This window comes from Eubalaena glacialis, chromosome 2 (assembly GCF_028564815.1).
Source record: "Eubalaena glacialis isolate mEubGla1 chromosome 2, mEubGla1.1.hap2.+ XY, whole genome shotgun sequence".
Lineage (NCBI taxonomy): Eukaryota > Metazoa > Chordata > Mammalia > Artiodactyla > Balaenidae > Eubalaena > Eubalaena glacialis.
Window position 1 is genome coordinate 112,305,664 of NC_083717.1, and position 23,754 is coordinate 112,329,417.

General features: G+C 41.8%; 1 protein-coding gene across 6 annotated transcripts in view; it reads left to right on the forward strand.

Moving 5' to 3' along the window:
* Positions 1 to 23,754, forward strand: part of RASGRP1 (RAS guanyl releasing protein 1) — a 488,763-nt gene that overhangs the window by 452,829 nt on the left and 12,180 nt on the right. For all 6 annotated transcript variants that reach the window (XM_061180532.1, XM_061180534.1, XM_061180536.1 and 3 more), the window contains 7 exons: positions 7,117 to 7,179; positions 8,114 to 8,245; positions 10,176 to 10,329; positions 13,919 to 14,092; positions 15,107 to 15,223; positions 17,526 to 17,801; positions 19,311 to 19,391. In XM_061180532.1, coding sequence (XP_061036515.1) covers positions 7,117 to 7,179; positions 8,114 to 8,245; positions 10,176 to 10,329; positions 13,919 to 14,092; positions 15,107 to 15,223; positions 17,526 to 17,801; positions 19,311 to 19,391 — 997 coding nt within the window. The remainder of the gene's footprint in view (positions 1 to 7,116; positions 7,180 to 8,113; positions 8,246 to 10,175; positions 10,330 to 13,918; positions 14,093 to 15,106; positions 15,224 to 17,525; positions 17,802 to 19,310; positions 19,392 to 23,754) is intronic.

A 23,754-nucleotide genomic window follows, 5' to 3' on the forward strand; every position in this document is an offset into this window, starting at 1 on the left:
CACCAGGATTTCCACCACCATTCCTCTGAGGTCTTTCAAGTCCATATTTCTCTAACCCAAACCATTTTTTTTTTCTTTTAACGTTCGGACCACTTTGTCCTGCAGACACTGCAATCTTAATATGCTTAAAACGTAACTCATTAACTCACCACCTCAACTACTACTACTATGAGTTCTGCTTTGACACCTGTATTTTCAGTTTCAGTTCATGGTATTGCTGCCAATGGGATGGTCTTAAAGCGGCAACATCAAAGCACTCACAATCCTCCCTGCCTTTCACCTCCTACAGAGTCCGTCACCCAATCTCAGGGTTCCTGCGTCAGAAGTGACTCTTTCTCTTCTCTCCATTCCCATGCCTCTGCCTTCGTGTGGGCCCTCACGGTCTCTCTGCCCAGCCTCTGTCCCATCCTGGGCTTCTCATCTGCACAGCCACCCTCTCCCTCATTTATCCACCTCTGCAGTTACTTTCCTGAGAAGCGAATCAGGCAGGCCATGCTCCAGAGCCTCTGCAAATAGAGGGTAATGGCAGATCCTCGGTTGCCAGGAAATGGCCCTCCACAGGCTGGCCCAGTGTGCCCCTCCTGCTCCATCCTCAGCTCTCTCAGAAACCCTTTCCCCTCCACGGTGAACGTCTCAACATACCAGACTGGACTGGCTCCTTTTACCTGTCAGTTAAAGAAGCTCGGATGGCTTCCTTTTGTTTCCTGTTTTTCCATTGTTAAAAGAGAGAGAGAAAAAAAGTTAACAACATGCTTTGAATAGTTCAGATGCCTGAGAAGTACAGCCAGAACTGTCCTGGTACTTCATGGCCACAGCACTGCCTATGAAGATGTGGAGCCTGAAGCTTCCAGCAAACAATGACGATTACCCCAGGTCAGCAGATGCCTGCGCTCCTGATTACTGGCCTGCGTGTGCTGCTGTTTGCTTCATCTCCTCACGTGAGGAAGCAGTGCCTGCCTCGCTCGAGGCTGCCTCCGCTGTGGCACAAGGGCTCTGCGACCTTGGGAGGCTCTGCCCTCCTGGATGGCATCTGCGTGCCCACAGGCTCAGCCCTCATATGGAGACTCAGTGGGTTCACAGATCCTGCCCCACACATGGCATCTGGCACTGTGCACTGGGGAACGGACATGTGAAGAGAAGGAGAGGGAGCAAACAGAAGGAAGATAAACTCCACGATAAAAGGCACCGTGTTGATTCTTATGTCCACCCAGTTGTTTTAAAAGAAAAGTGGGGTTTTTTTTTTTGTGCCTTCCTCATTAATAAGGAAGAAGTTAAAAATTTCAACAGCTAGATCAAATAATAAAAATATAGACTCTAAGACGTATTTATCTAGAATGTGCCTTATGCTTGAATCTCTTTGCACCGAAGGGATGCATTTTCTTACCCATGTGGCATAAAGAAATGTAAATTCCTGTCATTCTCACTCCTCCCTTTTATGTCCAAAGAAAGGCAGGCATTGGAACCATTCACTTCATGAAATTTGCCAGTTGCCTGGGCTTATTTTTTGGATTGATTACCTTTGTTGTTGTGTGTGTGTGTGTGTGCGTGTGTGGTTTTGTGTTTTGTGTTTCTGTTTGATTTTGGTGCTCTCAGGGACAGATTTTATAACAGTAAATCTATCAAAATTTAGGTTTTTTAAGTTAAAGTAATTTTATGAAACGTACAAATTTCGCAGCCATAGTTTTTCTTTAGGGGTTCAAGTTTAGCTTGCAAATCTTACTGTTCTTCCTATAAGTCTAGAATGTCCCACCAAGCACTTTTAAGGAGCCTTGAAAAATGTTTGGTTAATTGGAATAATGGTTTTAAACTACAATTATGAATTTTATTTCTTCTTCCAGTTTTATTGAGATATAACCGACATAAAATACTGTGTAAGTTTAAGGTTTGAAGCGTGATTCATGATAAGTTTAGTGAACATCTATTATCTCATATAGATACAAAATTAAAGAAATTTAAATTTCTTTTCTTGTGATGAGAACTTAGAATTTTCCCTCTTAGCAACTTTCATGTATAACGTCGAGCAGTGTTAATTATATTTTTATCATGTTGTATATTACATCCCTAGTACTTATTGATCTTATAAGTTTGTATCTTTTGACTGCCTTCATACAGTCCCCCCTTTTCCCATCCCCTGCCTCTGGTAACCACAAATCTGATCTATTTTTCTATGTTTGTTGTTTCTTTGCCCGTTTTTGAAGTATAATTGACCTACAACACTATGTTAGTTTCTGTTACATAACAGTGATTTGATATGTCTATACATGTCAAACTGGTCACCACAATAAGTCTAGTTACGGATATGTCACCCTACAAAGATATTACATAATTATTAACTGTATTCCCCATACGGTGCATTTCTTACCCATGTCTCATTTATTTTGCAAATGGAAGTTTGTACCTCTTAATCTTCCTCACTTATTTCTTTCTTCCCCCTACTTCCCTCCCCTCTGGCAAACACCTGTTTGTTCTCTGTACCTATAACTCTGTTTTGTTATGTTTGTGCATTTGTTTTTTTAGATTCCACATATAAATAAAATCATACAGTATTTGTCTTTCTCTGTCTGACTTCACTTAGCATGTACCCTCTGGGTCTATCCATGTTGTCTCAAATGGCAAGATTTCATTCTTTTTTATGGCTGAGTAATATTCCATTTGTGTGTGTGTGTGTGTGTGTGTGTGTGTGTGTGTGTGTGTACCACATCTTCTTTATCCTTTCGTCTCTTGATGGACACTTAGGTTGCTTCCATATCTTAGCTATTGTGAATAATGCTGCATTGAACACATGGCTGCATATATCTCTTCTAATTAGTGTTTTTGTTTTCTTCAGATAAATACGCAGGAGTGGAAATTCTGAACCATATGGTAGTTCTATTTTTAATTTTTTGAGGAACCTCCATACTGTTTTCCATAGTGGCTGTATCAATTTATGTTCCCAGCAACAGCGTGCAAGGGTTCTGTTTTCTCCACATCTTCACCAACACTTGTCATTTGTTGTCTTTTTGATAACAGCCATTCTAACAAGTGTGAGGTGATACCTCGTTGTGGTTTTGATTTGCATTTTCCTGATGATTAGTAATGTTGAGCATCTTCTCATGTGGCTTTTGGCCATTTGTCTTCCTTGGGGAAAATGTATATGCAGATCCTCTGCCAGTTTTTTAATCAGGTTGGTTTTTTGATGTTGAGTTGTATGAGTTCTTTCTATGTTTTGGATATTAACCCCTTATTGGGTATATCATTTGCAGATATCTTCACCATTTAGTAGGTGGCCTTTTCATTTTGTTGATGGTTTCTTTTCCTTCACTGTGCGAAAGCTTTAGTTTGATATAGTCCCATTTGGTTTTTTTAATAAATTTATTTATTTATTTATTTATTTTTGGCTGCGTTGGGTCTTCGTTGCTGCGCACAGGCTTTCTCTAGTTGCAGTGAGCGGGGCTTCTCTTCGTTGCAGTGTGCAGGCTTCTCATTACGGTGGCTTCTCTTGTTGTGGAGCATGGGCTCTAGGTGAGCAGACTTCAGTAGTTGTGGCACGCGGGCTCAGTAGTTGTGGCTCGTGGGCTCTAGAGTGCAGGCTCAGTAGTTGTGGCGCACAGGCTTAGTTTCTCCACAGCATGTGGGATCTTCCTGGCCCAGGGCTCGAACCTGTGTCCCCTGCACTGGCAGGCAGATTCTTAACCACTGTGCCATCAGGGAAGCCCTAGTCCCATTTGTTTATTTTTGCTTTTGTTTCCCTTGCCTGAGGAGACATCCAAAAACAGTGTTATGAAGACTGATGTCAAAGATCATATGCCTATGTTTTCTTCTATAAGTTTTATGGTTTCAGGTCTTACATTCACGTTAGTAATCAGTTTTGAATTTGTGCATAGTGTGACAGCATAGTCCAGTTTGATTCTTTTGCATGTAACTGTCCAGTTTCCACAATACCATTTATTTAAGAGACTGTCTTTTCTCCATTGTATATTCTTGCCTCCTTTGTTTTAGATTAATTAACCATAAGTGTGTGGGTTAATTTCTGGGCTCTTTATTCTGTTCCATTGATCTACTTGTTTGTTTTGGATGCCAGAACCATACAGTTTTGATGACTGTAGCTTTGTAGTATAGTCTGAAGTCCGGGAGTGTGATACCTCCAGCTCTGTTCTTCTTTCTCAAGATTGTTTTGGCTATTTGGGGACTTTTCTTTTGATAGAATTTTAGAATTATTTGTTTTAGTTCTGTGAAAAATGCCATTGGTATTTTAATAGGATTGCATTGAATCTGTAGGTTGCCTTGGGTAGTATGGTCATTTTAACAATATTCTTCTAATCCATGAATATGGCATATCTTTCCATCTGTTCTGTCATCTTCAATTTTTTTCATCAGTGTCTTAAAGTTTTCTTAAGACACTTCAGTTTTTTTCATCAGTGTCTTAAAGTTTTCTTAAGACACTGGGTCTTTTACTTACATAGTTGGATTTATTCCTGGATATTCTATCCTTTTCGATGTGATTTAAATGGGATTGTTTTCTTAATTTCTCTTTCTGATAGTTCCTTGTTAGTATATAGAAATGCAACAGATTTTTATATATTAATTTTGTACCCTGCAACTTTACCGAATTTTGATGAACTCTGGTAGTATTTTGGTGGTATCTTTAGGATTTTCTATGTATAGTATCATGTCATCTTCAAACAGTAACAGTTTTACTTCTTCCTTTCCAATTTGGATTCATTTCTTTTTCTTGTCTGATTGCTCTGGCTAGGAATAAAAGTGGTGAGAGTGGGCATCCTTGTCTTGTTCCTGATCGTAGAAGAAATTCTTTCAGCTTTTCACCATTGAGTATGTTGTTAGCTGTGAGCTTATAATATATGGCCTTTACTATGTTGAGGTATGTTCCCTCTATACATCTTCATGGAAAGTTTTTTTTAATCATAAATTGTTGTTGAATTTTCTCAAATCCTTTTTCTGTATCTATTGAGATGATCATATGATTTTTATTCTTTATTTATATATTTTATTCTTCAATTTGTCAATGAGGTATATCCCACTGACTGATTTGTGGATATTGAACTATCCTTGCATTCATTGGATAAATTCCACTTGATCATGGTGTATAATTCTTTTAATATATTGTTGTATTTGGTTTGCTAATATTTTGTTGAGAATTTTTGAATCTTATGTTCATCATATTTTTATCACTGATATTAGCCTGTAATTTTCTTTTTTTGTGATGTCTTTGACTGGTTTTAGTATCAGGGTGATGCTGGCCTCGTAGAATGAGTTAGGAAGTGTTCCTTCTTCTGCAGTTTTTTAGAATAGTTTGATAGGTGTTTACTCTTTTCTAAATGTTTGGTAGAATTCACCTGTGAAGCCATCTGGTCCTGGACTTTTGTTTGCTGAGAGTTTTGTTTTTTTTTTTAATTACTGATTCAATTTCATTATTGGTAATTGGTCTGCTCATATTTTCTATTTCTTCCCGGCTCAGTCTTGGAAGATTGTACATGTCTAGGAATTTGTACCTTTCTTCTGGGTTGTCCATTTTATTGGCATGTAACTGTTTGTAGTAATCTCTTACGTTCTTTTGTATTTCTGTGGTATTGATTGTAACTTCTTTTTTATTTCTGATTTTATTGATTTGGGCCCTCTCCCGTTTTTTTTCTTGAAGAGTCTAACTATTTAGATCTGAAGTGCATCTCTTGTAGGAAGCATACATATGGATCTTGGTTTTGTATCCATTCAGCCACTCCATGTCTTTTGATTGAAGCATTTAGTCCATTTACATTTAAAGTAATTATTGATAGGTATGTACTTGTAATTTTAAATCTTATATTTTAGATTTTTTAAATACTTCAGAGGCTTTTCTGAATTCTAAATAGTTTTTATAACTTCAGTAAATTAAAATTATAAACAGTAAAGCTAACATTACCTTAGATGTTCCAAAGCTATGCATAAACTTAATAAGATTTGAATTTAAAATCACAAGTGTAAATCCCTTAATTGTATATTCCAGATTGAAGTTTCAAGACTCTCGTTCTAATATGCTCTTAAACATTACAGGTATATAAGATTTCAAAAGGCACAGATCCCTTCCTAATAAAAAAATCAGTAATATGATTTGGACTGTTTTTTACTTTGCTATATTTAAGTCTGAGTTTTCCAAGGGTTAAAATATGCATAGCCACTGAAAGAAGACTGCACAGCCCCAGTTAACTGAGACATCTGCTGGCTGCTCAGTGGATTCCTCTCAGGGGCCCTGCCGAAATTCACGGAGCCCTGGATTGTGGTTAATTTGACATGGTTTTTAGAGGAGAAAGAGGGCAGTGTCTTGCGGGGCACACAGCCCACATAGCCTGATTCCTCAGTATGTTGATGGAAGAGGGTAGGACCACCCAGGTTCATCACTGGATTGGATTTGCATTTCTATGACCTTTACAGTAAACACTTATTCTTTCCATATATCTCTAGAGATGCGTGAACTTGGTGGAACTTTGCTATTCTTTCTTGTTCTTAGAATGGCATCATTCTCGTGGAATATTCCAAATGATATTGATCCTTAATGTGCTCTCCAGTTGTATTTGGATCATTCACATGGCTTTTTCTGACTTGCTATTATAACCTGTAAGATCAATCTACTGACATTTTCTAGGCATATATTATCATTTTCGTATTATTGCCTTGATTATCATTACAATGTATCTGAGTATTTATTCCTTCCCTTTCTTCTAATTCAATGCACAGATTTTTTATCAGTTGCTGAAAAGATAAGAACAAGCTCTTCTTTTTAGCTTGTCTCCAGCAGACTCCTAGTCTTGGGCATGGGCAGAGGTCACTTGCCCCTTCTTTACTTCTTACAGGTTACCTATGTGGGGGCATTGCTGTGCTGTTGACTTCCTACATCTGCAGAGGAGATGCTGTGGCCTTCTTCCATAAGCGACTTCAGCATGGGCTAAAGTCACCATCTTTGCCCTTCATAAGCATACAGCTGCACACATTGAGTTGGTTTTATCCTATGGCCAGGGAGAGAAGAAACATTAAAAGAAACTATTTGCGGGGCTGGAGGAGGGTAGTTTTAGCAATACTTGCAAAGATGAAAAGTTGTTTTGTTTCTATAACAGAGGTTTCCATTTCCCTTAACCACAGCCATACCTATAAGGATGCCTTGGCAAAGAATTCACCAGGGCTTTGCCTGAAGATCTGCTATTTTGTAAGGTAACATTTCTGCATGCATTTGGGACCTTGTGGAGTGGGGTGAAATGAAAGAGCCAGAGACTCTAGCTCTTTCCTTGTCCTCCCTGCCTTTCCCTTCCTGACCATCTGTACAACACCTCTGGGCAGACCAGAAAGGGCAATTGTTAGTACTGGAAATTCCTCGAAGAGCATAGTCAGTTTTTTCTGATGTGCCTGAGCTTAATATTTTATACCAATGTTTTTGTCAACCTTACAGCATTTTGGTATCAAGTGACATAAGGGAAAGGTTATTTTGTTTGTTTTTATTCCTAAGTATAAAAGTAATGTAGCTCATATTAGAGCACTTTGAAAATATAGGGAAGAATATAACTATAGTAATAATCACTTATATCCAACTACCTATTTTGGTATATTTCCCTTGTCTCTTTCCAAGTAGGTTTTTTAACATAGTAGAGATCAAAATACATACAAAGTTTTGTATCCTATAGTTTTCACTTTAAATCATAGGAATCTTCTCTAGTCATTAAAAACTTTTTGTAAACATTTTTAATGGCCATATAATATCCTGAGGTATAATAAAGTGTAATTTAAAGATGCATTGTCCAATCTTTGGACGTTTGGTTTGTCTGCCATTGTCTTATTTATCATTCTCTCTGATACACATGGTTGTGCCTAAATCTTTGCAGTGGCTTCTTTCATTATGATTCACCTCATCATAGCATAGCATTTAATATGTGGGGCGCAGAGGATTGTCAGTGGGTGGTTTTCTTCTCTTTCCCCCCACCCCCACTCCAGCTCCTTATATTCTGTATAGAGAATATAGATTCTATATTCCCAGGAACATAGAACAAACCAGCCCCTGTCTTTCTCTGAATCCTTTTTGCGGGAAGAACCCACCACAATGTGAGTCCTCGGCTTCAGTTTTGGCTTGTGTTTTTTAAATCCCACCATGTAGGTATTGGATAACAGAATTCTGGATCATGTTTAAAATGGATGCCAGCTTGGCAAGCACTATGGAAGAGTTTCAGGAACTGGTGAAAGCTAACGGCCAGGAGCTGCACTGCCGCCTGATTGACACAACTCAAATGTGAGTGTCGTGGTTTTGACGCCTCTTTCAAAACCACCTCCCTCCTGTAACACAACCCAGGCCGCTCAGCAAGGCTCTGTGTCCCGCTGTGACGTCTGCTCTACCCACCCCAGGAAGCCCTCAGGCAGGTTCGAATGGCCTCATGAAAGAGAAAAGCCTGACATGTAGCAGGAAAGCAGAGAAGCCCCCTGGTGATAACGCTGTACGTGACTACTATCCAAGAGTAGGAAAAAAGAAGTCTCAGTGAAAAAGAAATCAGCTAGCCAGATAATGACTAAAATTTATATAAGTCCCAAGAAACTGAAAGTGTGGTGACTAAATTGGTGCCTCTTCAGCAGCTAATGCCCAGAGGGCCCCTGCACTTATAAATGGGGAAGGGACTGCTGGAAAATGGATCGAGCAGAGGGTTTATAACATATTCGGTAGGCCAGAAAGTTCTGCAAGAGACACTTAGACCTATGCAGAGATGGAAAGGATCTCAGGAGTGTTGCATATTATTCCTTGGATTTCTTCTTTATGAGATGGTCCCACTCTGGAAAAATGAACGCCTGTCCTAATCTGGGGAGAGGAGAGTACACTCATCATATGCTAAGGTTTCCACAATGTGGCCCCTTTGTTTTAGAATAATACAGATCCCTAGGACGTAGAATTCTAGGACTGAAACATATTTTCAAGATGATTTTATCCAACGTCCTGGGAAACTGAGGCTCAGCAAGGCTTGCTTGTCTGGGGTCACACAGCTAGCTGAGTTAACGGCAGAGCAGAATCTGGACTGGGAGAGCCCTCGGTGCCCTGTGCCGTGGCCGTGGGGACATGATTTCCAAATCACATGTCAGACTCGCAGTCAAATCTACATAGCAGGTTGGACTCTCTGTACTTCTTTGCTTAGAATTATAATAACTTGAGAGATAAAAGAAGGTTCTGCAGTAACAATGTCTTCATTTTTTAAATGCAGCACACAGGGCCCAGGGCAGTTCTCAAACCCTGATTTCCTTATCCCAATACACCCCTAGCTGACTTTCCTCTACCAGTATTTTCCACAGTATATTCTTTAGGAATTAGTCAGTGGGATATTGCCCGACCAGATATACTTGAGAAAGAGAGAGTTGAACTTCCTTTTTGCAGTGCATCTCAGAGTCTGTAATATGCTCTTTGGCTAAGGAGGCTGCAGAATTTGTAGCATTTCCCAAACTCATTTGACCACAGAACCCTTTTGTCAAGAGACAAGGTTCTCAGGAATACAGGTTTGGGAAACACAGATCTGCAACCTGCTACCTTTCTCTTTGCTTCCTTAGTGTAGGAAATTGAAACTGAATAAGAAACACATGGATTGATTACAAGAAAACGTGTGTGGGGCTAACTCTAGGGTTAGCTAGGCTTCCTTGGTCATCTCAGTGGCTGGGGACATTTGAGGAAAATGCCACAAGTCTGCCCAGAGTGACCACCTGTTCCTACACATGACTCCCCAGCATGGCATCTCCTCTCTGTGGTTCTCTGTGCTGTTCTGGCATGAAAACTGCCCCAGTCCCTTGAGATTTCCAACCACATAGAGTCCCCGTCACCCTCATGAGATGAGGGAACACACAGAAGGCATGGAGAGAGCAGACCTGCCAGGGCTACACAGAGGAGCCAGGACACTGTGAACAATGCCCGAGACTCTGTCCTTCCTGCAGACTTAAGACAAATGCATTTTACCCAGTTCCCATGGCACGTTCAGAAGGCTCAAGGAAAACCATCAAAGCTTCCTAGTCGCCACCATAGGAAAAACTGATGTGGGGAAACTGTTAATGCATTGTTCTGACCAAGGAAAGTTAGGTAACGGTGCTTTGCGTAGTCTTGTGGGAAGCGTTAATGGATTTATTTGCATTAAAAAGCAATTTTGATTTATTCTTTTTCCCTGTCTTCTCCCTTTCATTTTTACCCACAAAAGCAATGCCCGTGACTGGTCCAGGAAACTGACTCAAAGGATAAAATCGAACACCAGCAAGAAACGGAAAGTCTCCCTGCTCTTTGACCATCTGGAACCAGAAGAGCTCTCGGAGCACCTTACCTACCTGGAGTTCAAGTCCTTCCGGAGGATATCTGTATGTACTCGAGGGGCCGGAGAAAAGCTTCCCTGGGATATCTCTGAAAATAAGCAGAGGAATTCAACAGGCCATCCACCTCCTAACCCTAGAAGCCCCCTCAGCGCTGGTAGGCTTTCCCATCAGACTTTGTGTCATTGGGAAAGTCAGGACACGCTGCCTTATTTGCTGCTCCAGCTCTGCTCCACGCTCCCATCCTCCAAGCCCACCTCACCCAACCCACCACTCGCTCAAGTGGCAATACTGTGGGCACACGATACCCTGCACACATGAGTGTATACACAGCATGCATGTGCATACACACACACACACATTTTACTCCTGATAATCATTAGGCTTCCAGAATGGTTTTTTTTAATTTTCCTCCAAAAAAATGAGGGTAAGTCCTGTAAGAGGACTTGCATTCATTCTAGAATAGGCTTTGGATGGCTGTGGGAAATCTCAAAATAAATCAGATGCTACTGGTCCAGCCCAGAATTTACCTAAACCCTTGAGGTGGTGCTGACATGGTCCAGCAGTCACCCCTGATTCTAGAGAGAAACTCTGCTGACCCAAACCTTGCTCACTGAAACTCCATATGTGATACCAAAGAACACCGGCTCCATACAAGAGAACTTGCCAACAGAGCCTCACTGGCCGATACGATTTCCTGAGAAATGACTCCACTTAGCCCCCACCGCTATGGAAAGATAGAGTTTTCAGCTTTGCTCTAAAAGTAGAGACTACTAGTTGCTGGATGCATTTCTTAGATGCACCTGTTCCCTGATGAGGTGATGGAGGCCCAGGGGTGGCTTGGACCAGGTCACACAGTTTATTAGAGTCAGAGCTGAGACCAGGAACACAAGCCTCTCTCGGTCACTCAGCACCAATTTATTGAGGCTGCTTGTGTTTGGAAGGAGAGCTGCAAACCAGGTTACAGGGGTTATTATAGCTTTTCTCCCATAATGTTGACAGCCTCCCTGTTTTCACACAGCTATTTTGCCAATCAGCCAGGAACCTCCCCGCCCCCTCCAGCCCAATTTGGAAATACGTCTCCAAGCATTCATCTGCACGGGGACCTCCAGTCTCCTCACTGGCTCCCCTCAGACAGAACCACAGGGCCCAATTGGAACGCTCCCCCTGGGGGGTTTCCATTTGGCAGTGCCTCTCCTGTCACGGGGGAAGGACACTGAAAAGAGCCATTTATCACACTGGAAATCTGAGCTGTACTGGGGCCCAATTGGTAGGACTGCTCTGTCAGGCCTGTGGGATGTCTGCTCCCTGCCAGGGCTCAGATCAGTGGAGGTGGAAGGGAAGAGTCAGTGCAGAACCAGGCCTCTGCGCCAGTGCTCCCCCAGTGTCGGTGCAGGGTTCTAGCTGCAAATGAAGACGTCAGCTTGAACCTTATTTCTTTTGAAGGTCACGGTCGCCCCATAGAAGAAGACTTTTGGGGGGATCTTTTTGTTTTCCCTACAAACAGCTGTTTTCTAAACAGCTTTCCCCACGTAGGGTGGGAGGGAAATTTATCTCTGCTATGAATTGAGTGGCATTTGATATTTTCTGCTTATTATTATAATACTTTGGAGGGGGGAAGAATTATACTGAGATAATTCTTTTAAAAAACAAGTGGATTCAATATGTTACATTTAGAATGGGAGGGGTATATAAATGTATCCACTGGAATGAATCGGGGGAACTTTTTCTTAGAACCAGTAAGATTTGTGCTGCACATGTCTCTCTTAAGGAGTAGGTTTGGTCTACTCATATTTTTCCACCTATCAGCAAACACAGCACAGAAAAGTGGGGCTCAGTTAATTTGCATTCGTTTTATTTAAGTTATGAGATCTTCTCATCAGCGTATTACTAGTCAGGCAGGACTAAGGTATGTACACTGATAACAACCCCCTCAACCCTTCCCACCCAATCTCAGTGGCCTAACAAAGCAAAAGTTTATTTTTCACTCCTGCTACACATCTGACCAGGGGCCTCAGCTGACCACAGGTGTTCAGAGCCTGGGTGTGGGAGGCTTCATCTTGACATGGATCTTCACGATCTCTGCAGCCTGGAAAGGCAACATAGCCAATCATTCACTGGCTCTTCTATCTCAAAAGTCATCACGTCTCTCAGCAACTCCTAAATATCTAAAGATCTTTAGTGTGTGAAATGATAGTGTGCTCAACTTCCTAAAAGAATTTCCCTGAAAAGCATTCGTTCCAATACAATCCCAGCGAGAGGATTTTTCTTTATTTCTGGAATGTGCCTATTACTAATATAAACATCAATATTAAAACAGTTTCCTTGTTTCTGAAAAAAAAAAAAAAAGTCATCACGTCACTTCCACTGACATTCTCCTGGCTAAACTGTGTCATGTGGTCACACCTGATCTCAAAGGGCAGAGTTGAGAAATGGAGAGCTGGAAATAGCTGGGGAACAGCACCGAAAACTCCCATGGGAGCATTGGAGCAGAGCAAACTCTCCTCCCTCTGTTATACTATTTGAGCAGAAGAATTGTTTGTGACAGGGACACAGTAGCTACAGTCATGACTTATACAGTGATCTTCAGGGACATTTCCAGCTTCACATCTGCTGTTTGTTTCATTGTCAGCCATAGTGAATGCCATTGCCCAGGTGAATGGGAAGCTGTGGTCCCCAAATAATAGCTAACCAGTGTCATGTACCCCACTCGCTTCACCCCTGCTCGAGTTGGTGAATAGAGGGAAATCCAAACAGGTCTGTTTGATCATGAGGTTAATAATATCCTGTTAGCACCACCTCACACTTACGTAGCACTTTGAAAAGTTAAAGTGCTTTCACAGGTTATCATGTTTGATCTTAATAACAATTCCATGTCCTAAATAGGACAGATGTTATCCCATTTTTAAGTTAAGAAGACAGCTAGGAGAGAGAGAAAAAGAGAGTGTGACACAGTAGATTTCGTGAGATTATCTTTTTTTTTTCCCCCTTACCTTCAGCACCAGAGCTGGAACTAGTACGGAGATTTTTCTTTTTTTTTATAAATTTATTTATTTATTTTTGGCTGTGTTGGGTCTTCGTTTCTGTGCGCAGGCTTTCTCTAGTTGCGGCGAGCGGGGGCTACTCTTCATTGTGGTGCGCGGGCTTCTCATTGTCGTGGCTTCTCTTGTTGTGGAGCACAGGCTCTAGACGCACAGGCTCAGTAGTTCTGGCTCACGGGCTTAGTTGCTCCGTGGCATGTGGGATCTTCCTCAACCAGGGCTCGAACCTTTGTCCTCTGCATTGGCAGGCAGATTCTTAACCACTGCGCCACCAGGGAAGCCCCTGAGATTTTTCTTGTACACTGTATTCTTTAGAATTTAGAAGGGACACTATCCCTATCTACTCAACATAATATTTGGGTTAACTTGTATGTGTACACATCCATTTAGGCCTAATGACTTTTGATGTAGAGGGACCATGCTGTGGGTAGAATAAGAAAGATGTCCTTCCTACCATCCTTGTCTGCAGGAGAGGAAGGCCAAGAGCTCCTCTGTCCCTTAGCAGATTCTAGCCATCAACTCAGCAGAGGTTAATATGCCCCTTGGGTCTCCCAGAATACCAGAGCGGCACTCCTGATGAGTTTCTTTTTCCCCAGTTCTCCGATTATCAGAATTACCTTGTGAATAGCTGCGTGAAGGAGAACCCTACCATGGAGCGGTCCATTGCCCTGTGTAACGGCATCTCCCAGTGGGTACAACTGATGGTTCTCAGCCGCCCCACCCCCCAGCTCCGAGCTGAAGTCTTCATCAAGTTCATCCAGGTGGCTCAGGTGAGTGACTGGATTAAGACTTTAGGCCTGGGCTAAGAGGTAAATTATCCCCTCTTCCCCCAGCCTAGTCTATCCATTAGAGCTGCTTTCTCCTCATGAACCTCCTGGTGGGGTTTGTGCACCTTTACCTGTCCCCAGATCTAGATACGGTGACTCTAATACATCCCACACAAGGGCAGTATGGAGAGGGCCCTACAGGCCATCTTCAAGGTCAGGATATGGTTAGATCTCTTTAGATCTTTAACATTTTTCAGAAGATGCTTACCAGCCTATATTGTTTTACCAAATGTGGCCCACATGGCAAAGGAAAGGGCAATTTCAGGTTTTAGTGGAGCTGGACCAGCCTGATTTAGGTCTGTGAGCCCATGTTGTGTTGAATGGCTGGGTTTAGTGTTTGAGGGGCAGAGTTTAGGCATCTGATAAAGAGAAAAGCAGATACTGTGAACACGTATTTGAAATTTCACAAGAGATTCTAGCGTCTCTGTCCCAGTTACTGTCCTATATAGGCACTGGCGTTGCCCTCAGAAATAAAAGTCTGGCTACTTTGGGGTGAAGGATATAAAGGATTATGCTGAACAATATATTTTTTCAGCTCTAGATGTTCTAGACCAGTGTTTCTTAAAGTGTGGTACATGGACCACCTGCTCTGATGTTAACTAAAGGTACTTTAACAGCACAGATCCCTAAGCTCAACCCCAGATCCAGGGAATCAGAACACCTGCACTTGGGTCCAGAAATCTTTGTGTTAAACAAGTACTTTGGGTGTTAGAAGCCACTGCTGTAGAGGGTGGTCCACAGACCAGCTGAAACTAAAGGAGGAAGACATGACGCTTTGCTAGATTTGGGACCTCCTGGTCTGGAATTATGCCTTAGGAAAGAAATGGACAGAAAATTGCAATACCTGATCGCTAGCCTTTGGCCAGAATTAGGAAGACTCATAACACAGAGATGAGAGGCAGCATCTAAGCTCCAATGTAACTGACATGTACAGTGACTCTGTTTTCTGTGTCACAGAAGCTCCACCAACTACAGAACTTCAATACGTTGATGGCTGTGATAGGAGGGCTCTGTCACAGCTCAATCTCCAGGCTCAAGGAGACAAGTTCACATGTCCCGCATGAAATCAATAAGGTCAGTGCTCCTGTCTCCTCCCGGGCCCCTTAGCAGCATTCCTAGGACCAGTGTCAGCGTTTCCTCCTTGAGGGGCAGCCCAGAGAGCATCTCCGAACCACACCATCCCTTTTCAACCAGGCAAAATACCAAGGAAGCAACCCCTAAGAAAACCCACAGGACAGGAACGGGGATGTCACAGATTTGAGAGTGACTGTGACTCAGTCTGGCCGCAGTGTTACTGCACCTATTCCCGCTGGTGATTTGAAACAATGTGTGTGTCTTTCCCATGTTCGTATGCCACTGAGTATCCGGAGTCACCATCTTTAGTACCAACTCCCTTGCTCTAGCAAGGAAAAGTGGTTCAGTGACCATAGTTCAGTCTGCATTTCAAGTGAGGTTATTTAGTGACACGTTAGAAACCTAGCTAGCTGGAACCCTGGGAGAGTGACATTATGGAGAGCTGAATTTTCCCAGATGGTTGGAAATGAGCTTTTCAGGTACCATTTTTTAATAGATGGTATTTTATTGAGGAACATTTTTCTTAAGTGTCCTATGCACTTTCCTACGTTATTAATTAGATTTTATAGAAAGGACTTTAATCCTTTATACATGCGGCTGTTACCACACATGGAAACCACTATGATATAGTACAGATATGAATGCAGCTACTTATGGTATGGGTTTGATAACAACTGCTCTGAGTATTTCATCTCATTTGGCCTCCCTTACTAAACTCAAACCCCAGTCCCCCCGCGAGCTCTCTTCTTAGGGAGAGATGTCTGAGCCTCGTTGCCCCATCAGTTTTCCCAGGTGTTCGGCCTCCTTTCGGAAAGCCTCTTATTAATCATCCTTGCTCTGACAATGCTGGGGTCTGGGGACACCGCTCCACCCCCACCTCCCAGTGGTCTGGTCACCTTATAATTCCCTGATAGTGCTGGCTGGGAGCAGGCAGAACAACTGAAAAGATTGCCTGTGTCTCAGAGGGAGAGAATCACAGAATTTAAAGTGCCTTCGTGTCATTTCGTTTACAAGATGTAGCTTGCTGCTCTGCAGCTTGGGGTCCCCTCCATAGCAGTGCTTCCTGTCTGTAGCTGCTTGACCTTCAGGGTGGTCTGCATAGTGAATTCCTAAGTCCAGAATTAAAGCTAGTGTCCTCCAGTAGTTTATTTCACCTTCCAAGGGGAACAAAAATATCTCTGTCATCTTTGCTGCTAGTCTCTCGTCTTGTGAGCATTTCCCACACTCCACACTCGCCTGCCCTATTTTCTAGGGGTGTGTGAGGAGGCTCTCTTGCCAGCCACATGACTGCCGGGGGCTGACTCCCAGACCTCAAGCTCTTCATCGGGCAGAAAGGGTACTTCTTTAGGCCACAATTCTATTACAGGAATTTCCGGCACAGTGTTTAAAATGGTGGTTTTGTGTTGTGACGTGACTGGCAGGCAGTCTCTCCTTCCTGTCTTTGCTTCTGAGAAGGCTGGTCACCACACATGGGGGTGGGGTTCTGTGAACTGCGTGCTGACTTAAAGCAGGCGCATTGGAAGGAACAGCAGACCTGGCTGTGCCCTTGCTGTGCTGGGAGCGGCCACGCGCCCTCTGGCCGCGGCAGAGCACAGGCTCTAACGCAGAGCCCCCCACGGCCTCCGCCTCGTCCTCTCTCAGGTCCGCTGCTGGGAGTTGGTCTAGTCTGTTCAGTCTCCCTATCCAGGGTTTCGGTCCATGAGTGGAATGTCGCCTGCTTCCTAGGCATAGGCCCATCTTGAGACTCACCGAGCCAAGGCCCACAGAGCGCAGCATAAGGAATAACAACACGCGATAGGTGACTGAAGCGCCACGCTGGAAACACACGCTTCCCCACGCCAGCTGCGTGGGCAGCACACTTGAAGTGTTATGCGGTGCGGTGTCTTTGGAATCATTCAGAAGACACTAGGGAAGGGGACTGAATGGCTTGGGGTAGAGGTCAGAGAGACACTTACTATGCACTGTATACTCTTGTAGTTTTTAAATCTTTTTTATCATGTGCTTATTTATTTTTTAAAAGAACAATTTTAGCATAAAAATGGTAAATAAAACCTCATCTAGAATTTTCCAGTTATGTAGTAAAGCACACCTTGCGTTTTCTAAATCTACTCTGCGATGTTTGACGTAAGCTGGAGTTTTAACTGGGGAGTCAGAATCTACACCTTTAGATGGACCACCCCCTGCCTGACGAATCAGGGACGGGGTGAAATTATGGTAGGAGCTGAGAGTAAAAGGCGGCCGCTGCAAAAACGCAGCCTGCCTGGATGGTACCTGTGACTGGGTCTCTTCCTCTGCTTTGTAGGTTCTGGGTGAGATGACCGAGCTGCTATCCTCCTGCAGAAACTATGACAACTACCGGCGTGCCTACGGGGAGTGCACCCACTTCAAGATTCCCATCCTGGGGGTACATCTTAAGGACCTCATCTCCCTGTATGAAGCCATGCCCGACTATCTGGAGGAGGGGAAGGTGAACGTCCACAAGCTGCTGGCCCTTTACAATCATATCAACGAACTGGTCCAGCTGCAAGAGGTGGCCCCACCCCTGGAGGCCAACAAGGACCTGGTGCACCTGCTGACGGTGAGGCTCCATGGGAGACAAATTACTGAGCGCTACCTTATCAAAGATCAGCTCAGTTAAGCCTCACAAGAACTCTGTGAAGTGGATACTATCATTACCTCCATTTTATGGATGGGGATTCTGAGGCACAAAGACGTAACTTGCCAGAAGCCACACGTTATTAAGCAGCAGATCCTGGGCTCAGACCCGGGTGGTGGGACTCCGGGGCTGTGGTCTTAAGCACCATGCCCTTTGGACCTCTAGGAGTGTTCCCCTCCCCCTACAAAAGCCAGTCCTAAGCTCTCTGGGAGGAGCTGATAGCATATCAGGATACAAGGCTTGGTAAGAGATTGGAGACAGTGGGTTTTCATTAAAAAAAAGGACAAGGCATTGAGTTTAAAAAAAAAAAAAAATAGGTTCATTATTTGGGTCCTGCTACCACTGGCTTGGATCCCAGAGACATTTAAGCCAAGGGCAGGCGAACACTTGTAGTGATGCGGGAGACCAGGATTTGCACTTTGGGTGCGGGGTGAGATCAGATGAACTCCCTTCCAGACCTGTGATTCTATAGTTATAGCTGTGTGACTGACTGTGGGCACATAACTCTAACTCTCTGTTTCCTTCTCTGTAAAATCAGAGGGATTCATCTCTGCGATGACTTCTCCCTTCTCTTTCAGTTCTAAAATTAGACAATTTTTAATCTGCTTTTTTTGCAGAATGGAATAATCACTGTAGCCTCTTCGTACCTCACAGGATTATTCTGATAGTGCCTCAGGCTTTGCATCCAGCTGGTGTCTAATCCCAGCCCTTTTGCTAGTTGTCCAGGTGACCTTGGCTAGTTTCAGCCTTAGACAGCATCATCTGAGGAAAGAGGCACTGAATCTTAACTTTCTTGGTTCACAAATTCTGTGAGGAAAACTGTAAGCATTTCCCCCCCAAAATATACATAAGCCATATATACTCAAAAATATGGATGTTTTTGAGTTCTGAAACCCCTGAAGCCCATCCATATATGAATCCAGATTAAGAACAAGATTATTTCTAAGACCTCTCTCCTCTAAAATTTTATAGTTCTAAGATATATAAAACTCTTAATATTGTTTGATATTACCTGTTATCATTTAAACTGGGTTCTGTTGCTGGAATCAAATTTTAATGGTATCAGGCCATGCAAACTGTCCTTTCAGATCATCCATCTGCTTTGGGAGAGAACACGTGAGGTGTGGACCATCTGACTAGATAGGGCCTTTGGCCTAAGCTCTGCGTAGAAGCTTAGCTATTAAACCATAGTTTAAAAGTGGGCATCTTGAGACTTCTCCAAAGTTTAAAAATATTTTAACAAGAACTAACACTTGCCCTACTGCAGTAGTAGATGTTATACCCCCAAAATTCTGTGAATTTTTAAAAACAAATGACTTACAGCCTAAAAGGGTAAACCACTAGAGAGGAAGAACCAAGAAAGAAACACATCGGCCCTGGGAAAGGCAAACAGCATCCTAGCAATTAACTCTGTTCTCCTTTGATTTGCAGTTATCCCTAGATCTCTACTACACTGAAGATGAAATCTACGAGCTTTCTTATGCCCGGGAACCCAGGAACCACAAAGCCCCAGTGAGTTTTTCATATTGACTCCCGTGTGTAACAGGTGCTTTACAAGCCTCTCATCAAGGTCATCCATCTTGGAATGGACTTTAGTTCAGTTTAAAAAGCATATTATGTTTTTACTATGTGCCCAACATTGTGCTAGGAATAAGGAAAGCTTCAACATATGTATTAGGAATAGTTCCTGACCATAAAGAGCTTGTACACTCCTCGAGGGGATAAGACTAATATGTGAACAGTAAATAACTACATGCCACGAGTGTCAGGAGGAGTGAGGGAATCGGCCAGTGGTTTACTAGTTAGAGAAGGGATATAGCATGGTGGGCTGGAGTGACCTCTCCCTCCTATTAATTATAAAGTGTCCTCAAGGCAGTTGTTTCTCTTCATGATTTGTTGATGATAATGATATGTATATTAATCGGATGCTCAGCTTCAGAGGACTTTCAACTCGGTAGATAGAAAAGCCCCCACATCTTGTATTCACGTGGGTCAGGAAGAGCAGTCTGCTGGGTGTTTTGACCTCTTCTGATGAGAAGTCCTCAAAATTGTACACAGTCCTGGCTGCACAGTAGGGACATCACAGGTTATCTGGCCCTGGCTTCCTACAGGCAGGTGAAATAATTTCAGTCTTCCTTCTGAAGATCCAATAATTACCAGTCTCCTGGGCAGCTCCCTAGCTCCAAAGCAAGTGGTACTCAAGGGTAGAGAGTTGCCCGTATGTGAGAAATTCAGCTTATCTGTTCAGATGGCTAAATTTCATTGTTTCTATACAGAAAGAATCAAGTTCTAGCATCCTGTTGTAACCAAAGATGTTTACTGAACATATTCGGCAGGTTTCAGGGTGTTAGAGGGCATTCCAACGAAAAGGGGACCTTCTTTCGTTTTTTGAAGAGATTTTAATTTGGGCCAAGTCTCAGATACTTAGGAATAGATTCCATCTCAGCTCATCTAGGCCTCACTTTTTTTTTTTCCTTGTGTGTCTTCCTGCCTTTTAGCTATTTTTCTCCTCATCCTTCTCTCTACTAAATAATAAGTAGAGAACAGAGAGGAAAATTTTTTTTTAATGTTATTGGAGTGTACCTGCTGTTCAGGTGTACAGCAAAGTGATTCAGTTATACGTATACATATATTCATTCTTTTTCAGATTCTTTTCTCATATAGGTTATCACAGAATATTGAGTAGAGTTTCCTGTGCTATACAGTAGGTCCTTGTTGGTTATCTGTTTTATATATAGTAGTGTGTGTATGTTAATCCCAAGTTTCTGATTTATCCCTCCCCCCAACATTTCCCCTTTGGTAACCATAAGTTTGTTTTTGATATCTGTAAGTCTGTTTCTGTTTTGTAAATAAGTTCATTCGTATCATTTTTTAAATTAGATTCCACATATGAGTGATATCATATATTTGACTTACTTAGTATGATAATCTCTAGGTCTATCCACGTTGTTGCAAAGGGCATTATTTCATTCTTTTTTATGGCTGAGTAATATTCCATTGTATATATGTACATCTTCTTTATCCTTTCTTCTGTCGATGGACATTTAGGTTGCTTCCATGTCCTGGCTATTGTAAATAGTGCTGCAGTGAACACTGGGGTGCATGTATCTTTTCGAATTATGGTTTTCTCCAGATATATGCCCAGGAGTGGGATTGCTGGATCATATGGTAGCTCTATTTTTAGCTTTTAACTGTTCTCCATAGTGGTTGTACCAATTTACATTCCCACCAACAGTGTAGGAGGGTTCCCTTTTCTCCACACCCTCTCCAGCATTTATTGTTTGTAGACATTTTGATGATGGCCATTCTGACCAGTGTGAGGTGATACCTCATGGTGGTTTTTATTTGCATTTCTCTGATAATTAGTGATGTTGACCATCTTTTCATGTGAATTTTGGCCATCTGTATGTCTTCTTTGGAGAAATGTCTATTTAGATCTTCTGCCCATTTTTTGATTGGGTTGTTTTTTTTTTTGATATAGAGCTGCATGAGTTGTTTATTTTGGAGATTAATCCTTTGTCGGCCACTTCATTTGCAAATATTTTCTCCCATTCTGTGGGTTGTCTTTTTGTTTTTTATGGTTTCCTTTGCTGTGCAAAAGCCTTTAAGTTTAATTAGGTCCCAGTTGTTTTTGTTTTTATTTTCATTACTCTAGGAGGTGGATCAAAAAAGATCTTGCTGCGATTTATGTCAAAGAGTGTTCTGCCTATGTTTCCTTCTAAGAGTTTTATAGTGTCGGCCTTACATTTAGGTCTTGATCTGTTTTGAGTTTATTTTTGTGTATGGTGTTAGAGAATGTTCTAATTTCATTCTCTTACACATAGCTGTCCAGCTTTCCCAGCACCACTTATTGAAGAGACTGTCCTTCCTCCACTGTATATTCTTGTCTCCTTTATCATAGATTAATTGACCATAGGTGTGTAGGTTTATTTCTGGGTTTTCTATCCTGTTCCATTGATCTATATTTCTGTTTTTGCACCAATACCATACTGTTTTGATTACTGTAGCTTTGTAGTATAGTCTGAAGTCAGGGGGCCTGATTCCTCCAGCTCCATTTTTCTTTCTCAGGATGCTTTGGCTATTTGGGGTCTTTTGTGTTTCCATACAAATTTTAAAATTTTTTGTTCTAGTTCTAGTGAAAAATGTTCTAGTGAACATAAAAATGTTCTAGTGAAAAATGCCATTGGTAATTTGATAGGGATTACATTGAATCTGTAGATTACTTTGGGTAGTATAGTCATTTTGACAATATTTATTCTTCCAATCCAAGAACATGGTATATCTTTCCGTTTGTGTCATCCTCAGTTGCTTTCATCAGTGTCTTATAGTTTTCGGAGTACAGGTGTTTTGTCTCCTTAGGTAGGTTTATTCCTAGGTATTCTTTTGATGCGATGGTAAATTAGGTTGTTTCCTTTATTTCTCATTCTGATCTTTCATTGTTAGTGTGTAGGAATGCAAGAGATTTCTGTGTATTAATTTTGTATCCTGAAACTACCAAATGCACTGATGAGATCTAGTAGTTTTCTGGTAGAATCTTTAGGATATTCTGTGTATAGTTATCATGTCATCTGCAAACAGTGATAGTTTTACTTCTTTTCCAATTTGGATTCCTTTTATTTCTTTTTATTTTCTGAATGCCATGGCTAGGACTTTCAAAACTATGTTGAATAAAATTGGAGACAGTGGACATCCTTGTCTTGTTCCTGATTTTAGAGGGAATGCTTTCAGCTTTTCACTATTGAGAATGATGGTAGCTGTGGGTTTGTCATATATGGCCTTTATTATGTTGAGGTAGGTCCCCTCTATGCCCACTTTCTGGAGAGTTTTTATCATAAATGGGTGTTGAATTTTGTCAAAAGCTTTTAACTGCATCTATTGAAATGATCATATGATTTTTTACTCTTTAGTTTGTTAATGTGGTGTATCACACTGATTGATTTGCGGATATTGAAAAATCCTTGCATCCCTGGATAAATCCTATTTGATCATGGCGTATGATCCTTTTAATGTATTGTTAGATTCGGTTTGCTAGTATTGATATTTTGTTGAGTATTTTTGCATCTATGTTCATCAGTGATACTGGCCTGTAATTTCTTTCTTTTTTGGGGGGGGGGGCGGTATCTTTGTCTGGTTTTGGTATCAGGGTGATGGTGGCCTCCTAGAATGAGCTTGGGAGTGTTCCTTCCACTGCAATATTTTGGAAGAGTTTGAGAAGGACAGGTGTTAACACTTCTCTAAATGTTTGATACAATTCACCTGTGAAGCCATCTGGTCCTGGACTTTTGTTTGTTGGAAGTTTTTAAATCACTGTTTCAGTACTTGTAATTGGTCTGTTCATATTTTCTATTTCTTCCTGGTTCAGTCCTGGAAGCTTGTATCTTTCTAAGAATTTGTCCATTTCTTCTAGGTTGTCCATTTTATTGGCACAGAGTTGTTTGTAGTAGTCTGTATTTCTGTGGTGTCAGTTGCAACTTCTTTTTCATTTATAATTTTATTGATTTGAGCCCTCTCCCTCTTTTTCTTGATGAGTCTGGCTGAAGGTTTATCAATTTTGTTTATCTTTTCAAAGAACCAGCTTTTAGTTTCATTGATCTTTGCTATTGTTTTCTTCATCTCTATTTCATTTATTTCTGCTCTGATCTTTATGATTTCTTTCCTTATACTAACTTTGGGTTTTGTTTGTTCTTCTTTCTGTAGTTGCTTTAGAGAGAGAAAATTTAAATGATCTACTTTACTCTTTGTCAAGAGCTTCAACAAAAGGTTTAATGGAGAGGGAAGTGAAACTCTAGGCATATTGAGAATTTTAAATTATCTTAGATGGAGACAGTGTATGTGAGGAGCTCTTTGTAAACTGTAAAGCACAATACTTGTGTTA